This window comes from Trachurus japonicus, chromosome 5 (assembly GCF_045865225.1).
Source record: "Trachurus japonicus isolate A0001 chromosome 5, Traja_1.0".
Classification (NCBI taxonomy): Eukaryota; Metazoa; Chordata; class Actinopteri; order Carangiformes; family Carangidae; genus Trachurus; species Trachurus japonicus.
Window position 1 is genome coordinate 30179102 of NC_140911.1, and position 19857 is coordinate 30198958.

The 19857-nt window shown below is 42.7% G+C and overlaps 1 protein-coding gene across 10 annotated transcripts in view; it reads left to right on the forward strand.

Annotated features, from left to right (window-relative positions):
- erc2 (ELKS/RAB6-interacting/CAST family member 2) overlaps nt 1–19857 on the forward strand; it is a 52242-nt gene that overhangs the window by 11018 nt on the left and 21367 nt on the right. For 6 of the 10 annotated variants that reach the window (XM_085777324.1, XM_085777328.1, XM_085777329.1 and 3 more), the window contains exons 3-9: nt 7151–7174; nt 8358–8792; nt 9768–9842; nt 13924–14079; nt 16337–16504; nt 17704–17871; nt 18688–18825. In XM_085777324.1, coding sequence (XP_085633450.1) covers nt 7151–7174; nt 8358–8792; nt 9768–9842; nt 13924–14079; nt 16337–16504; nt 17704–17871; nt 18688–18825 — 1164 coding nt within the window. The remainder of the gene's footprint in view (nt 1–7150; nt 7175–8357; nt 8793–9767; nt 9843–13923; nt 14080–16336; nt 16505–17703; nt 17872–18687; nt 18826–19857) is intronic. The other 4 variants (XM_085777325.1, XM_085777330.1, XM_085777327.1 and 1 more) reach the window with 1 other exon arrangement.

Genomic DNA, 19857 nt, shown 5'->3' on the forward strand with positions numbered 1-19857 from the left:
TTTTAAAATAACACCAAAAGTAATGTAAGTCAGACATTGCTGAGTTTTTTCTTTTTAACCAATCTGAAAATAATTTCCCGAATAGCTGGGTTTGAGAGCATGTAATAAAGAGGTGCTGTGTTGTTTCAATGTCACCTTTACAGAATCAGAAAACACATTTGTTGCTTTCAAATCCAATCTAATAATAGTCTTAAAAATTCACTACATGGGTAAAAATCACTCATTATTTTGTAACAGATTTCCTTTGTTATGGGTGAAACTGGTTGTTTAAAAAATTCACTCTCAATTTAGATACTGTAAGTTGATCAAATGTGTGCTTAATTTTATTTCTATCAGCTTGAGGAGGGTACACAGGAAGTATCATGTGAACAAACCGTTGCGAGCAACCCCCAACACCTCCATACTGTATACAGTATCTGAGCGCATAAGATGGCCGCTGCTCCACCCAGAGGACGGGAGGGTGGCGGAAATGAGGAGTCTCCCTCTCCTCACTTCAGCTCAACAAGATGAGATGAGAAGCAGGGAGACATTTGCGGAGAGCAAAGGCTGGTGAGATGAAGGTGGGAGTGGAGGGAGGAAGAACAAAGCAAAGGGGATGAGACGTGTTCCAGTCCGCTGCTGTCTCCCCCCTCCAGAGCTGTGCAGGTTTAGATGAGATAAGAGCAGCGTCGCCAGTGCAGAGATGTCCGTCTTAACAAGTCAAGTAAGAATTCAACGGTGGAGATATGTTCTTCTTAATTGGACAAGAAAGAGGTTTTCATTCAACGTCATTTCCACTGTAGTTTTACGTCTTTTTAGAAAACAGAACTGCAACATCGCAGAATAAATGTAGATAACATCATCTAAGTGTCTCATCTTAAATGATCAGTGTTCTGCATAACTTTTTGTTTTGTTTTGTTTTTTGGGGGGAGTCAAAAGAGAGACAGGAAATCGGGGAAAAGGAAAGGACCGCTCGATGCGGGATTCGAATCGGGGCCGCCTGCAGTGAGGACTGTAACCTCAACAAATGGGGCGGGTGCTCTACCAACTGAGCAGTGTTCGGCATAACTAATTACGGTACTTTAAAAAAGTAATTACTTTTAAAAAGTTTCGTGTTTAGTGGGGCAGTGTTTAGCTCAGTTGGCCTCGTGCTGGCGGACTACTTGTTTACATAGACCCTTGTTTATCCTGTTACATGCAGCGTCTGTTGTTTGTCTGACGTCTGCCCCATTTCATGTGAATGCAACATCAAGAATACGTTCCGATGTGCAACCACACCGCTAGATGGGGGTAATTCCTACATATTATACCTTTAACCTCCCATTTATCTGGAACTAACCAACTTACTCAGTATCCCTCCGCAACCCACATGGCCTTTTTCTGACTAGTTGATGGACTGAAAAAAATGTATAGGGTATATTGGAGAGGCAAAAAGTTTGCTCTATGGTGAGGAAGTAAAGACAACAAAAAGTCTCACTGAGATTATTACAGAATAGCATATCGAATTAGAATGAACAACCAGCAATAGTCAGCATTGCAATGATCATCAAAGAGATTCAGAGACCACGTCACGCTATTCGGCCAAATAGGCTGCAGTGTCTTTCAACCACGGGGGGTCTCAAGAGACTGGATCTTTATACAATTATGATCACGTACACATGTTTATCCAGACAGTACAGAGTATGTCTGGAAATTAAGCATTATTTGCCTAAGAGGTACATACTTATTTGTTTAAAGCAGAAGTAAGCGATCCGGTCGTTTTGGCTAACTTCCTGTCAGCAGATGGAGTTAGCAGTCCCCGCCCTCGTCCCTACGTCACCGCATCCCCTGGCTGCACACACAGAGAGGACTGCCCCTTTATGCCGTTCTCTCTCCTCATTGGATAAAGGTTGTAGGATACAAGGAAGTATACAAGAAGTTTTCTCCTCGGCTTACAGCAGAGCAGAGTGACTGACAGACCCGTGTTTCAGACCAAACACTCTATAGAAGTGATTGCTGTCGGAAGATATAACTATTTAAGACTTATATTAACACAAATATTCCGCTTACTTCTGCTTTAATTAGAACAGTTTGTCAAAAAAGAACAGAATCGATTATGAAATTGTTACACACCACAAAAAAGAAAAAACAAATTTCCCATTACATATATACAGTAACGTACACCCTAACAGGAGTATTCTTTTATGACAGGACTTGTTGAGTCAAGTAACGGCGCATTTTATTGTCACAGCGTTACAACAGGGGATACCGTAACTTTTTCGATTCCTTGTTACTGAAAAAAGTAGCGGCATTAGTAATGGTGTTATTCCCACCACTGTAAATGATGATGTTTTAACGTGTAGGACTGAGATTTCTTTTGTAGAAAGTCACACATGCAGTGAAAGAGAAGCCAAAGTACTCTTAGAAGGAGAGTGGGTGTTTGGCTGCAGCCTTATTTGAGCTGTGTGTCATGTTTGCAGTATTGAACTCCACAGAAATAGAGCAGTTTATGTAACGTCTTGTTAAGGATCATTGTCCACGTTGTTCCTCTGGTGTTGGCCTGGAGAGCTCAGTGTCTCTCCACTGTCTCAGTGACCTGCTGACACCTGCTCCGATCAGACACAATACGCCCTGGAGCAAAGGGTATTTACTCAGGGTGTTGTTTAGAATCAACAGCCGTGTGACAGTGGTTTAATGATTTCTATTTGAATGGTTCATTAATTGGTACTGACAGTCAGACTGTTTGTCTTTGTGTAAAATCACTGTGAAATGATACTTCACCTCCTCATCACCCTGCAGCTGTGAATCGCTGCAGGGCGATGAGGAGTATTTTTCATTAGCGTGAAGTGACAGATTTAATGCATCGTATTAAAGCACATAGCTGGGATCCATAGTGCCACTGCCCAACAAATGAATAGCTGCTAATGCAGCCTGTGTTGTTCTCTCACAGATACTGTATAACATAGAGGCTGACAACAGTCAGAGAGAGCAAAGATGTTTACATTTTCACTTTGTGGTTAAATATCTCGACGCCTAGTGTTTAGATTGCCCTGATAATTAGTACAGACATTTGCAACTTCCTCGGGAGGAATTGAATTAAAGTTGCTGTTGATCTCTATGGATCTAGTACCATCATCAGATCAGAATGTCACTTTGTCTTCAGTTCACAACAAAATATCTGCGTAACTCATCACATTCCCATCAGCCACTGCTGTAATTAGTAAATGCTAGCAAGCTAACACACTGAACTGAGATGGTGACCATGGTACATGGCAGAAATGTCACTCTGAACCATAGATGGCTTACATTTTCATATAGTCATTGTTGTGAATGAATTTCTTTTAGACTTAGTGCTGGAAATGCTGCAATGAAACTCTGTGTGTGTGTGCGTGTGCGCGTGCGCGTGTGTGCACATATAATACCATCAGTCACTTTGACACTTTGACACTGAGTAAATGAAAGAAAGTCTAGCTCCAGAAATCTGCCCTGGTAAGTCCTATAGTCAGATAATAAACAGAGGTATAAATAAAAGATATTAGAAAAAGCCTTCTGCAGAAGCACTGTAAAGAACATATATACATGTATATTCAGAATGCAGTATAATATTACTTAACTCATGCACAGGTAAATGTCCTGACTCTCAGATTTCTGCATTCACAGTCTTTCCTGCTTTGTTTCAGCAGAGTGGAGATGGATAAATGCCACGTGTGCTGGCAGGTCTAATTGTATATTGTCAGCCATCACGACATGCAACGCAGACATTAAGAATACGGTGAGCAATAGGCCTCTGACTCAGCGCTTTCAAGCTGTCCATCTGACACACCCACTCTTTGCAACACACTTACGCATATACAGTACACTGCACATGTAGCTGCCGGAGCAGTTTCAACGGTTCTAATTTCCCATTGCAAAACACATTTGTAGTCATGGCAACAGAGTAGTAAGAATCTTGTGGTCCGTTGGTCGCACCGGCACTTTCCTTCAGACTGAAATATCTCAACATCTACTGGATGAATTGCTATGAAATACAGACAATTCATTCACGTCCCCCGAGGCGAACAGTCAGTCTCCTGACACAAAGACGGAGACGGTTTTGATTTTTTGTCAAATGTCTCACTTGGATAGGTGTGATGATGAATGGACTGCAGTTCCCCTGTGGAGTTCATGGTGACCAGAGGATAAATCATAACAACTTTGTCTCTCGTGTGTCAAAAATTTTGTTTACCAGTGAAATTAAGCAGATCATTGATGGATGGCCAAAACATTTCGCTCAGTCATTCTGGGCCCCATAATAATAAATAATGATAAAAAAAAACTTACTTAAGTGATCCCCTCATCCTCATTAGAGGGTGGATTTCCATGTAATTTGACGCATCAACGTCCCCATCATGGTGAATTGTAACGGTTTTAGTGATTGTTTAATTTTCCTCTAGTGCCACCTTTAGGTCAAACATTAAATGTCAGTTTTGATTTAAGACCAAGTAATGTGCAAACTAATGACATTCCCGTCTGTCTCGGCTGCACTTTGTGTTAACTGCTAATTAACAAATGTCAACACTCTAATGAGAGGGTGAACTTTACAAGCATTACGGATTCTTAACATAAAGTTAAACCACACAGAGAAGAGAAACTGTTCATCTTGTGAAAAATCAAAAAATCAAACATGTAGCACGCTGCCGGCTTTATAATTAACCTGCATGTAAGCTTATTGGGCTTTTTGCGTCTTGAGCTTTTAGGGAGATGAAGGTAAGACAAGCTCCTTGTCTACTGTAGCTCTCAGAAGGATCTTGTGTTTCTGCACAAAAGGATTTTTGACATCCTGTTACTCCTGGCTGCCCCAGGTGTCAGTCAGAAGGGGCGGGGCGGGGGGGGAGGACTCCTGAAACCCCTGGAAGCTCATTTTCCGGACGTGCAGCGGAAGCGAAGCCTTTCCTGTAAGGTTTGGTGACCACAGCTCCAAGTATCTGCTGAGTCATGACTGACTCACAGGAACTGGTACTAATTTTTTTTTTTTTTTTGGCTGTAGATGACGGGGGATGCAGGAGGACTGGCCATATAGACCCTTTAACCCACAGTGCAATTATGCAAATGGAATCAGTGGAGTGCCTCCTGCAGTTTAGTTCCAAGACAGCAGGTTATTGATCAGGGCAGAGCACTGATGAGAAAGGCAGAGGGAGCAGTGTCAGGAACAAACAGGGGAGCAGCTCTGATATTTTCAGGGAGTTACTACTGACATGCTCATAACTCATGAAGGAAACCAGCTATTACTCATTTTGATTGGTTAACCCCACCACAGCAATATCACATGCATTAAATAATGGTTGAGAAGTAGTATTTTATACCCACAGCTAATAAATGATTATTTATGAAAGGATTACACCACACCCTAACCCATCCTTATTGTGCTGTCGTTGATTTACGCCTCTGACAGTGTGCAGATCCTGCCCATCTGTATTTCTAGTAATTACGTGCTGTGTTTGATAGCGTTAGATGTGAGTAAGCGATAGCATGGTGCATGCAAACGAATGTAAATTATACTCATTACACTCATACAGTGTGAATTTGAGATACGAAGTGGTTTCTGTTGCTGGACCGAATGCCACTGACTCACAAGGGAGTGTGACAAAAACTGTTGAAGATGGCAGCGCTCCTGCAGTCAGCTGGAGATCCATCAGGTCCATGTGCTAGTGCAAACACTGCCCTCCTGTGGCTGGAAGAGTAGGGTACACTGTCACTGTGTGAGGCCAGGGATGTTAGAGGGATGGAGAACAGATTCAGCCTTTTGATCTGGTGTTGGTCCTTTAAAGGGGACATATTATGGAAATATCACTTTTTGAAGGTTTTTTTAACATATATTTGGGTGTTTGTCTTGCCTTCCAGCCCCCAAAATGTGAGAATTGACAAAAAAAATCTGTAATGTTCAAGCTCACTAGGTTGAAATCCATGTGGTTTTACGAGCTGTTCCCTCAGTTGTCTTCCAGTGATGTAACCGGGATTCGAATTTGCATAACACCACCCCTACCTGGTAGCAGTAGAAGGGGTGGGGCAAGCAGTGGTTCATTTGCATTTAAAGGGACAGGCACTGAAACCAGCCGTTCTGAACAGGGCTGTTTTGAGAGGATGAGAAGAGCTGTGATGTTTGATCCTTGGGGTATTTTGACCAAAGCATGTCACAGCCGGGGAACTATTTAAATTTGTGGAAAGAGGGCATAATATGTCTCCTTTAATAAAGTTTCAGATTTACAGTAATACTCAGTATTAATAGTGTCAGCAGGTCGTAGCTGCCACTGATGACTAGTTTCACATGCTGCTAGTTTAAAAAAAAAGTATTAACCATTTCATCTGTAAATGTCAGAAAGTAGTGAACCAGTTAGGCCAGTTAAAATGTTTCTGAAGATGAACACATCAGAGCAGCGGTCTAAAGATATTCAGAGAGCTCATATTCACACTGCATAACAAGTGATCAGCTGATAAGTCAGCTTTTTCAGTCTCATCATTATCTGATCACCACTAAACTATCACTATTTTTCTTTCTTTAAATTGTAATGTCACCATCAGAGATCAGTAAAGATAAGACGATGGTGATGGATTGGATTGGAGCCATTTTACAGCCATTTCGAAGCTTTTTCCTCATCTCTCTCCAGAAAGGGCATCTTGATAAAGTCATATTTTGTCTGAAGCTGTATCGACTTCTCTCCCAGGAGACATTTTGACTTGTCGTAGCAGGAAAAGCACCGGTGAAACTAATTTCGTTAATAATGGCTCCGTTCTATCAGGTGGCTCAGAGAGCCAGAATGTAAAAATACCAAGACGAACAAGCTCACCTGAATGGAAAGCGATCGTTATGAAAATGATGCATTCAGATGTCAGATGCACACAATGCTTGTCATTATCATTTGATTTGTCATTGCTTGAATGAAAAAGGAAAAAAAAAAGGATGCATTCTGCCTGTGCTTTTGTTGCTATGAAAAGCCAAAGTGTCTGCTGCGAGAGAGGTCTGTTGTGACTGGGATGTGCTGACTAAAGGGCTGAGGGGTTGATAAACATGCAGCTGGACAGACGCTGATGAGTGGCTCTCATTTGAAACTCTGGCTGGTTTGTGTTGATCATCCGTCTCTGTTGCATCATGCTCTGACGCTCTGTTTTTTACCATACATTTGTTTTTTCTGTTCATTCTGCCCATGCTCTGCAGCTGCTGGATGCCAGGAGAACCAAGGTTTGTCCCTATGTTTGCACCACTTCCCGTGTGCACAACATAGAGTCACCTTCAGTGTGGCGTGTATTTTTTCAGACACCTGGCAATCCCTTTGCACCATACAACCTCCTCTCCTATGAATCCCGTAACCTCCAATAGGAAGTGAGATATCTGCAGCAGTCCGATCTACCCCTCCTTGTCCCGTGACTCCTCATATGTTTCCCCATAAACTCCATAGAGGGGGGGGTTAATAAGGGTTCCAAATGTGTCTGGTTTTCCATCTCCCTGTAGCACCACAAACCCCAGACTGCCTGTGAAGTTGATTTCAGTGTAAGAAACTGTTTCTTCTCCTTCATATCCAGACTGGGCCATTTTCTGGACTTGGATTGATTGGTCTGTTTTTCTCAGGGAAAACGTCAGCAGGCAAACTGAGCCTGAGCCTTGACAGAAACTGGCCCTTTGGCCCCAAACTTTATTCCCCTTTAATCTGGAATTCAACACAAAAAGAGAAATAATGAATCATATCCATTTTACTTTATTAAATCCCAGACAAACGCAAATTCAGACCTGTACAGCTGTGGTCAGAATATGACTGTTTCCTCTCAGTGTGTGAATCCGGAAGGTCCAATTTTCAATATTTCATATTTTTAGCTGTCCACATCCACCAGTGGTAACGGCTCATTATTATCTGACGCTTGCTATTTGTATCCAGGCCTCTCAGATTGAGTGTCAGAGAGCAAAGACCTCTGCTGCGCTGCAGGAAGGCATCAGGGGGGGGTTCTCTGCTTTGATTAAGTTTACAGCTCCCATTCATTCTGCTGTGTTTATTGGTGTAAAAACAGAGCAACGGCTGTAATTTAGTGTAATCCTTGTTTTTTTTTTCTACTAGTAGGAAAATTCAATGCATTCAAATTGTATTTAAAGAAAAGGATCTATTTTTCCTCACACATTATAGAGTTTGACAGAATCAGTCATGAACTGTCTCTGTGCTTCACAAGATATCCCAAGGTAAGTCAAGTATTCCCCATCTTTGACCCACTGTTGCATTTCTCCACAGAACCACAGTGTGCAACAGCATTTCAGCAGTGTGTGTCGATGTGTGGTTTTCCCTCATGTGTCGTGTAATCAAAGACAGACTTTTGCGCGTTTGTTCCTAAAATCAGTAATTGTTTAGTCTCTGTCTGTTTGCTTATGGGTCAATCAGCACCTCCAGATGACCATCCAGGCCCTGCAGGACGAGCTGCGCACACAGCGAGACCTGAACCACCTGCTGCAGCAGGAGAGCGGCAACCGCTCCGCCTCCGAGCACTTCACCACCATCGAGCTGACGGAGGAGAACTTCCGTCGGCTGCAGGCCGAGCACGACCGACAGGCCAAGGAGCTCTTCCTGCTGCGGAAGACGCTGGAGGAGATGGAGCTGAGGATCGAGACCCAGAAGCAGACGCTGGGCGCCAGAGACGAGTCCATCAAGAAGCTGCTGGAGATGCTGCAGAGCAAAGGGCTGCCGCCGGGGCCGGGCAGGGCGTCGGAGGAGGAGGAGCAGGAGAGAGCCAGGCGCATTGCCGAGGCGGAGGCCCAGCTGGGACACCTGGAGGTCATCCTGGACCAAAAGGAGAAGGAGAACATCCATCTGCGAGAGGTATCCTGTGACCAAGGTTATCTGGAAAGAAATACATGAGGTCCAGGGTGGGAGAGTTCAGACTGCCTGCTTTATATTTTGCCATCACTAGAGGGCAGCACAGTAGTGTTACCAAATCCATATGCTCTGCTTTGCTGCTAAAGTGTAGCATATTGATTATGTAATGGATGACTGTTTATGCATTTTTGGTTTTTTTCTCTATAGTCTTTTAAAGGGATAGTTCACTCAAAATTGAAATTTCACTCATTATCTACTCACCCTCATGTCGACTAAGGGCTGGGAGAAGTTTCAGAGTCCTCCGTGCGTTCTCTGAGTTACAGGGGGTCTCGGTGCAGCACTGCATGTCCATATGACGGTTGCAAATGGATACCACTTTTCTTCATATCAAAAAGACACACCAAAAAACATCCAAATACCTCCATGCTGCTCGTATGTAATGTCCGTCTTGTATTGAAGCCCCGAAATGCAAAATTCTTCTGAAAAAAATTAAATAAGTCTATATTTCAAGCTTGTTTGCAGCGGAAGCTCCTCTTCCTGGTTTGTCTAAATCTCACAAGATTTGCGCCGGCGTCAGTGCAATTACTGCCGCTGGCGCAAATATAGACAAAAATATAGACTTATTTAATTTTTTTCTGAACAATTTCGCATTTCGGGGCTTCAATACAAGACGAACATTACATACGAGCAGCATGGAGGTATTTGGATGTTTTCTGGTGTGTATTTTGTTACGAAGACAGTTGGTATCCATTTGCAACCGTTATATGGACATGTACTGCTACGCCGAGACCCCCTGTAACTCAGAGAAGGCACGGAGGACTCTGAAACTTCTCCCAGCCCTTAGTCGACATGAGGGTGAGTAGATAATGAGTGCAATTTGAATTTTGGGTGAACTATTCTTTTAAGTCCCTGCTTTCAGTTGAGCTGACATAGACTCTGCTGCACAGGTGCCAGATATTAATGTGTGTTTTCTGTAAGGAGCTGCACAGAAGGAACCAGCTGCATCAGGATCCAAGCAAAACCAAGGCCCTGCAGACCATCATAGAGATGAAAGTAAGAACCTGACTCACCATATACAGCCTGACCACAGCCAAACACTACAGTCACAGTTGGAAAAGATGTCTTTAAATAAGTTTCCTTCATCCAGTTGCAGCAATTTCCATTTGTTATGTTACACATTGTGAAGGTAATTCCTCTGTAACTGCACCAAACAAAACTACAGAACAGTTTATCTTAAAGGGATAGTTCAACATTTCGGCAACTTGGCCCATTGCCATAATCCCCATAGTTTTAGGAGTAGGTTTGTTACATTTAATTGTCGGTGCAAGCTGTTTTTAGACGGCAGAGCAGAGCTCAGAGCTACGCTACGGAGGCTCATGGAATTTCTTGGTTTCCCTCATCAAACTAATCAAATACACAATCCAACAACTCAAAAATGCACTCATGGACAAGTTGTGACCTGCACATTCAGTACGCTATGAGATAATAACGGAACATTATGAGACAGAGTTGTTTTCGACTGCTTGCTGAAAAACTTCCCCCGACAGGAACGCGCATCAGCAATTTTGCATGAATTCTTGAAAACAACTCTGTGTCGTAACGTTACGTTATTATCTCATAGTGTGGTGAATGTGCAGGTCACAACTTGTCCACCAGAGCGTTTTGGAGTTGTTGGATTGTGTATTTGATGAGTTTGATGAGGGAAACCAAGAAATCCCATGAGCCTCCGTAGTGTAGCTCTGAGCAGCTCGCGGCTCTGCTCCGCCGTTCTAAAAATAGCTCGCACCAACAAATAAAGGTAATGAACCTACTCCTAAAACTATAGGGATTATGGCAATGAGCCAGTTTGCCAAAATGTTGAACTATCCCTTTGAATAAGATGTTTATGCCTTAATATATGTTTGAGTCACTGCTACATGTCTAAACTGAGGCCTACACCAGTGTTTTGTATGTGTCTGTGTTCTACAGACTCTATTGTTGTCATTGTGATCCACAGCAGCTGAGTCAATAGTCAACACACCACATCACCCCTCTATCTCCCTGTCTCACAACACAGACGTGCAGACACTGTGCATCAGCTCACACAGCAGTTTGTGTTCACATAAAAAAGAATCAATATAACTGTTCAACATTTGCACTGGCGTCGCTCACCTTGGAGAGCAACGCAGTTCCCGGTCGGGTGGAACTGCGACATGCTGGTTTCATGACAAGTAGTGACAAATTAAATCATAAGGATTTATCCTGTCACATCACAGATGCTGGGTCTGTCATTTCAACTACAGTTTGTGCAGAGCTTCATTTAAAATGTGATGTTTCTGAAGACACATAACTAGAGCTGCAACTAACGATTATTTTTATTATTGATTAATCTGTTGATTATTTAAACAATTTCTCAATTAGTTGTTTGGTCAATAAAATGTTAAAAAATGTTGAAAAATGTCAGTGTTTCCCAAACTACAAGATGACGTCCTGAAATGTCTTGTTTTGTCCACAAACCAAAGAGATACTCAATTTATTGTCATGAAGGAACAAAGAAACCAGAAATATTCACATTTAAAGGGATAGTTGAACCTTTTGGCAGATTGGCCCATTACCATAATCCCATAGTTTTAGGAGTAGGTTCGTTACCTTTAATTGTCGGTGCAAGTTTTTTTTAGAACGACGAAGCAGAGCCGCGAGTTGCTCAGAGCTACGCTACGGAGGCTAATGGGATTTCTTGGTTTCCTTCATCCAACTAATCAAATACACAATCCAACAACTCAAACGCTCTCATGGACAAGTTGTGACCTGCACATTCACCACGCTATGAGATAATAATGGAACGCTACGAGACAGTCGTCGAAATGCAGAGACTGCTTGCCAGAAAACTGCCCCTGACGGGAATGCGCATCAGCTGTTTTGCATGAATTTACCTCGAAAACAACTCTGTCTTGTAAAGTTCCATTATTATCTCATAGTGTGGTGAATGATGAGGGAAACCAAGAAATCCCATTAGCCTCCGTAGTGTAGCTCTGAGCAGCTCGCGGCTCTGCTCTGCTGCTCTAAAATAGCTTGCACTGACAATTAAAGGTAACGAACCTACTGCTATGACTATAGGGATTATGGCAATGGGCCAATTCACCAAAATGTTGAACTATCCCTTTAAGAAGCTGAAATCAGAGAATTTTGACTTTTTGTCTTAAAAAAATACCCAAACTGATTATTTGATTATCGAAATAGTTGACGCTTAATTTAATAATCGATGAATTGCTGCAGCTCTACACATAACAGACAACGCATCAGGCTGAATCACATGTGATCATGTGGTGCACAGGGTGGGTAGAGCTTTCTGTGTGATGGAAGCAGATTGTGCAGGTTTTAAACTGGCATCTTGGGGGGAAAAAAGCAGGTTGTGGAGGAATGTGTGTGTAATGTTTTTATGTAACTTCCAAGCTTCAGGGGTTTAAAGGAGCTTTAAATATGAGGCAAACGTTCATTTTCAATGAGGAAGTGTTTAAGAAGACGGACTCGGATCAGAGTTTCACACCAGCATCATCATCAGATGTGAACGCTTTTAGCTCCTCGGCTCAAGTTTATTTCATTTTACAGACATTAATATTCCATCCTGTGATGAAGACGTCACACTGTTTGCAGATATGAAATGCTTTATATTCTGTTCTTAGGATAACGTTGTCTGCTCCAATCGGCACTTGTTGTACAGCAGCTGGATCTGGCAGCAGAGAGAAAGTGGGGCCATCCAGCTGTAGACACCCCCAGCCTCACTGCAGAGGCCTGACATCACTTCCTCAAAATAAATCATGACATCATTGCCGAGCTGACACAGCCCCTCTCAGCTCGGCTGGATCGGCGCTGTGCAGGCCCATGCAGCCCCCCCCCCCCCCCCCCCCCCCCCCCCCCTCCCCTCCGGTTGTGTGTCGATTTGCATGCAGAGCGAGGGAAGACCCGCCTCCTCCTCCTCCTCCTCCTCCTGTGCAGGAAGACCCTGCATGCATCTCTCCTCTCTCCCTCTGCTGCGTCGATGCTGATGGAAGCACGAACAATCCTCCCTCCCTCCCTCCCCTCCATCCCTCCCCGCCCCTCTCCTCCTCACTCACCAGAGACAGTGCACAGCTTATAGCCTGCCTGCTGCTACCATGGAAACAGGTGTGGTTGTTTATGACAGAGAGAGGCCAGTATGCAGGGAGATAGAGGGAAAGAGAGACACACAGAGGCAGGAAAAGAGAGATAAAGAGCCAGATTTACTGCCCAGGTCGATGTACCAGTGATCACATCATGTGGATGGAATAAACCCCCTCCCCTCCTCCTTTTTTGAAGGTATGGTGTCTTGTGTCTTACATCGCAGCGATGTTAGTTCACTGATGTTCGTCTCGTTAACACGGAGACTGAGGTGAGACGCAGCGGCAGGGCGCATGTACATGTAACACCGTTCACGCATCGATGTCAACCCCTCAGATCCCTCTGCGATAGTCCATCACTCCTCATTACGATACATGTTCCTCTGCAGCGGGCTGCGACTGACCCCCGCCGGCGGCCATAAGTTCATAAGTTCAGAGCCACTCGGAGGAAAAGGAGGAGACGCGCCAAAAGAGAGAGAAAGACAGGAAGGAGCAAGGTCGCTCTGCGCTTTGCTGGAGAAGGGAGATGGACCATGGCTAATCTTAAAGACGTTGTATTATTTATTTAAAAAGCCGTGAAGCTAAAGCTGCGCTCGCAGTCGCAGTCCAGAGACTGGATCCTGCATCGATCTGCGAGCAACTAACAGCGAAAGCTACAGCTTGTTACTTTTCTTTTCTTGCCCTCCTGTCGTTTTTTCTCCAGTCCTGGCCGATCCCTGCGTGCTGGATGTGCGCTCAGTATTTCCCAATGGTGATTAATCCTCTGAGCTGCTGCAAAGAGCTGGGTAGAAATCTTCAGATTTCACCGACAGATGCTGCAGTTGCTCTCAGATACACCAGAGAGCTTCTCCCAGCTTCTCTTTCTCTCACCGTATATCTCTCTGTCATTCTTTTTGTCTTTTACTCTCTCTAATTTTTTTTTTCTTCTGGGCTCTGGTTCAGGTTTATTTGCAGCATGCAACTTGTGGACATGCCGGCCAAGGTTTTGAGGTGTGTCTCCTCTGCCTGTTTGTTTGCAGGACACCAAAATCGCCTCTCTGGAGCGCAACATCCGAGATCTGGAGGATGAGATCCAAATGCTGAAAGCAAACGGCTTACTAAACACAGAGGACAGAGAGGAGGAGATCAAACAGATGGAGGTCTACAAGAATCACTCAAAGTTTATGAAGACCAAGGTAGATACCGTCTCTCCACTTTGCATGCACTGGTAGAAGTCCACATGCTGTGAGAACAGGCTGACAGAATCTGGGGAGAACACTAAATGCAGCTGATGAGTGACTTAAATGAGCTGTTTTTTTTAGTGTCATCAGCAAAGTGTCCTGCTGGCAACGACCTGAGATGCTTCTCTGCTGTTTTTCGAGAAGAGCTCAGTAACAAGAATACCAGAACAGGCTAAATCAGCAAGTACACGCTGTGGCTTGTAATAGAATACGCAACTTTTCCTTCATTAATTACATCTGAAAGGCCAGGACTTTATTAGTCTGCCGCCCACAGACGGTTCTGTGAGGTACATCATGTTCAGAGTGAGTTGGTGTTCACCTGCACAAAGTCAGAGTGATAGATCCGTTCTAATTCTAGTGACTTCAGCTGTCAGTGTTTCTATCAGCACACGCTCCCTGATGATATGAGAACTTGTGTTTTTTGATGGTGACACTGCGAGTGTGTCAAAGCGTGTGTGTGTGTGTGTGTGTGTGTGTGTGTGTGTGTGTTACCCTCTCCTTGAGCTTTGACTCTGTGTTTACAGTGTTGGGGAAACTTAAACTACATGTAGTTGAGCTACATAGCTTAACTACAATTTGCTGTAACTTACTGGTAGTTAAACTACATTCATATTTTGTGCTGCGTCAAGTATTTCAACTACTTTTTGCGTCATTTTTTGGAGTTTAACTCAATTTACAAACTACAATTTTGGCTAATAACAGGAAATATTTTTTATATAAAAAAAGACCTACAGTATATCATATAAATTTAAGTTTTCCATTATTGTGATCCAGAACTCTCTTGTGTTCCTATGTTTTTTTTCTTTTTTTTTTTGTTTTTTTTCGATTTCATCAACTTTTTCTTTATTTTCATGGGTCTTCTTGGTGTGAAGGATAATTTTGGTCCTGTCATGATTTTAAACATTGTTGTTCAAGACTCACCGATCTAGAATATGTCTATCTCTTTGTATTTTTTTATTACATTTTGTGTTGACTGATTTACATTTCTGATTTCCAAGTGGGTATTGGTGTAGGATTTTCATTTTCTCTTTATATTAGCCAACATGTCTATGGTGAACCTACAGTAGTATATTGACCAAAAATGTCTTTTTTTTTCCTTTAAAATATAAAAGTGAGTTGAGAGGCATATTTCTGCTGGCATGTGAATTTATTGTAGGATATATATTTTGTTTCATATACACCACATGTTGATTTAAATGAGTATAATTAAAGGGATAGTTCACCCAAAATTCAAATTTCACTCATCATCTACTCACCCTCATGTCGACTAAGAGCTGTACTGTGAGAATTTTCAGAGTCCTCCGTTCCTTCTCTGAGTTACGGGGGGGTCTGCGCAGCAGTATTTGTCCATATAATGGTTGTCAATGGATACCAACTTTCTTCGTCCAAAAAGACACACCAAAAAACATCCAAATACCTCCATACTGCTCGTCTGTAATGTCCCTCTTGTATTGAAGCCCCAACATGAGAAATTGTTCAGAAAAAAATTAAATAAGTCTATATTTTAAGCTTGTTTGTAGCAGAAGCTCCCAGTGTCTCGGTTCACTGCTCTTCCTGTGTCAGTGCAAATCTCTCGTGATTTGCACGAATGTCGGAACAATTTCTCATATTGGGGCTTCAATACAAGAGGGACATTACAGACGAGCTGTGTATTTGGATGTTTTTTGGTGTGTCTTTTTGGATGAAGAAAGTTGGTATCCATTGACAACCATCATATGGACAAATACTGCTGCGCGGACCCCCCCGTAACTCAGAGAAGGCACGGAGGACTCTGAAAATTCTCACAGCTCTTAGTCGACATGAGGGTGAGTAGATAGAAGAGGTAGAAATGTAGTTTGTTCAAACTACTGCCAGGCTCAACTACATGTAGTTTTACAAGCTGTGCAAACTAGGTTCCCCAACACTGTGTGTTTACATACGGCTCCTCATACAAGCCGACCAGCCGCAGACCAGCCACAGTTTTGTTATTCTATTTTTAGACTCTTTTCATCAATCATGAATAGAGATGATGTATAATATATGATGAATGCAGGGGGGTGGGGGGGGGAGTCAGTCCCAAATGCATTTTTAATGAGAGAGATGTGTGTTGATGTGTTGTGTTTTCTCCCGTGCCCTCTGTTACACACACGCGCCGCGGCGGTAAAACAATACAGCTAACGTAATGTAACGTAACGGGGCGGCGCCGCTGTCCTGTCTGTGTCACATGTCGCAGATCGACCAGCTGAAGCAGGAGCTGTCAAAGAAGGAGTCGGAGCTGCTGGCTCTGCAGACAAAACTAGAGACCCTCAACAACCAGAACTCAGACTGCAAACAGCATATCGAGGTGCTCAAAGAGTCTCTCACTGCCAAGGAGCAACGTGCTGCCATCTTGCAAACGGAGGTAATGAAAACATAATAATAAAAAAAAAACCTTCATTTGTTTGTACGCACGCAGTAAATCAAAGCACACTATTTGCTGCCTCGCTAACATCTTCATCCTCCCAGACAAACTGAGCAAATAATGGGGCTCGCCTTTGGCCCCAGGCTTATTACTGCAAATCACATCAGCACTGTATTTACTTTGGGGACTTCGACTGCAACTCGAGGCGCCGCCAAAGAAGAAGCAGGAAAAGTGGAGTGTAACCGTCACAGCACATCTAATAAACATCAAAAACATCAGAAAGCTGCACCAGCCAATGAATGATGGGAGCAGCATTACCGTCTCTGTAACGCACTCACTAATAAGTGCTGTCCCTTTTTTTTTCTGTAACTTCACGGAGATTAAGTGAAGATCAATAAACACTTCAAAGCACCTCCACTGAACGCTGAATGTTGTCCCTGCAGGCAGTCGAAGAATTAGCAAATTTGTTGTGTTTAATAACTCTGAAGTAGGGATGTCACGATTACTTATTTCACAATTAATCGCGGTATTAAACGCCACAATTAATTAATCGTAAAGATTCCTAAATACCGTCACTTTCCAAAAGAGATTATGTTGGAAACACAGAGGCAGATGTGCACAAAGGTTAAGGTAAATGTAAGAAATACTGGTCCATTTAACTAATGTAACATACTGTACAATTGGTAGGAATTTAAATGTTAGTGTCTCATTTGTGATTAAAAAAAACAATCAAACAATTAAAATAAACATAACCATTTGGTATAGATGACTAATAATGATTTGAATATTTAAAACACTTCCCCTGGAGGATTAATAATTGGTTATATATTAAAAGTAGATACTTAAAATATTTAGTGTATATAATTAGTAATGTAATTATTCATTAATCTCTTTATTTCAGACCCAAGGGGATCCATATCGCCATAAAAGCACAATAAGATAATAAAACAAAGACAGAATAAAAAATTGTTCACTATTAATTATTCCCTATTATATTTTGACTGTATTTGATTTTACACATTCATATGTTGTGAAATTAATTAATGCATAATAATCGTGATAATCGTAATAGCATGATTATTTCTCTGACAATAATCGTACAATGAAAATCTGTATTTTTTGTTGTTGTTGTTGAGTTACAGTCAGTTTCACATCATGAAGCTCTTTAGAATCACGATTTTGTCCGTGTGGTGCTGCAGGTGGATGCTCTACGTCTGCGTCTGGAGGAGAAAGAGTCCTTCCTGAACAAGAAGACCAAGCAGCTACAGGACCTGACGGAGGAGAAGGGCACGCTCGCCGGAGAAATCAGGGACATGAAGGACATGCTGGAGGTGAAAGAGAGAAAGATCAATGTCCTGCAGAAGAAGGTGAGAAGCTGAGATCAAGAAGAACCTCCCCACCGGTTTCTCTCTTGAGTTTTTTGTTATATTATTTATTGGCCAAACTAAACTGCAGTGTAGTGGGTTGGTGGGAGAGTGAGCTCCAGATGGAACTTGACCGTCAAAAAGAACAGAGTTACCTCCGTCAGTCCAGAGCAGTCACTCAGAGCAGAGTGGTTACTCTCTCCATTAAGAGTGAGAGAGTCTCTGTTGCTCTCAGGGGGAAAGTGTCCACAGAAAGACAAGCAAGAGGATATTTCTGCCTCACTGCCTCTAGTGTGTGTGTGTATGTGCTATAAATACTCTCCGAGTGTTACTCCTTCTCTCTCTCTCTCTCTCTCTCTCTCTCACCCATTCCTTTTTGCTCTTTCCTCCTCTCTTGTTCTACTGCACCTTCTTTCCTTCATCTTTCTACTTCCACCTGCCTCTTTGTGACCTCTCTGATTCCTACATTCTTATTTTTCACCTTATTTGGTTTTGTTTGTGCCATTCATATATTAATATGGTAAATTAATACACAATAATGATTATTCTACATTTTTAATATGCAGTACTTCTTAAAATTCTTTTTAAACGTGAAAAATGATTCCGTCTAAAGTCTCGGCTCATTTCAGCTAATGTACACGACGTTGTCTGCAGAGCGTGTTAATCTTCAAAGGCTTTTTTGCGATCTTACACAGACTTTGAAATATTGCTGTGGTTTTGAGATCATGCCGGTTACTTCTGTTTCACTGCTCCCTCTCCTCCCCCGTGGCACCACCACCATCCTGCCGGTCTCTCTCTCTCCCTCTCTCTCCGGGTCAGATCGAGAACCTGCAGGAGCAGCTGCGTGACAAAGACAAGCAGCTGGGGAACCTGAAGGACAGGGTCAAGTCCCTGCAGACCGACTCCAGCAACACAGACACTGCCCTGGCCACGCTGGAGGAGGCGCTGTCAGAGAAGGTACAGCACAGGACTGCAGCAAACGCAGCTTACCACCAGCTTCTGCAAGACTAAATCATTTTTCCTCCTCGGGGCTCTGTAGTGAATTCCTGAATCAATTTTACTCCCTCCCGCAGACTGAAGAGGTTAAATTTCTTACACCTTGAAAATGTTCTATAATAATACTGAGCTCCAGTGGTTCTGTGTGAGAACTCCAGCACAAAGTGATTAAGAGTAAAAGAGAACATTAATCAAGATGATGATGGGGTGCCAGAACAAACCAATAATTTCCTAAAACTAATCCAGTTTATAGATTGAGATTATTTTATTTCATTTTATCCTCTTTATTAGGGTTGGGCGCTATCCAAATGTTGATACTGTTAAACCTCCACATTCTACCGTGGTATACGGTATTACCGTGGCCAATTAAAAATCATGTTGCATAGCTCAGACAGAGTCACCAAAGTATACAAACAATAACTAAACATGTACATTACCAACATTGATTAACTTTTATTAACAACAAATAGCTTCTAACAAAATGTGGACGGCGCTGCCTCTCCAGCCGGTTCACCTGCAGCTGCACAGAGGAGCTCTGCTGCTCCTCTCTCCTCAGCTGCTGTTTGGCTGCACGTCGTCTCTATAACATGAGTTCAGCATCAGAAGGTCGAACCTCCATCGGAGCGCTGATCAGCTAGCAGCGTCTCTATGTGTTTTTATAACATATGCAAAAAAAAAATGTTGGCACAAGCCTACAAGACACACATGATAACCATGGCAACATAGTGCTTCAAATCTAGTCAAGGTTTTTGCAGAAGTTGAGTTTCTTCTTTTCCTCCATCTCTTCTCTGAAGCATCACGTGACCACGTCACATCCATCAACTTTATCAAACATCTTCCCAAAGTAAAACATGATGCTATTGGAGCAAAACTGAAAACTCAACCACACACATGTAGATGCCGGACATACACTTATTATTTAGGCAGAAAAATGAATTGTATTTAGTAGGTAATATATCAGGGCCCTATATGAGTGCACTGCAAGTCTTTTTT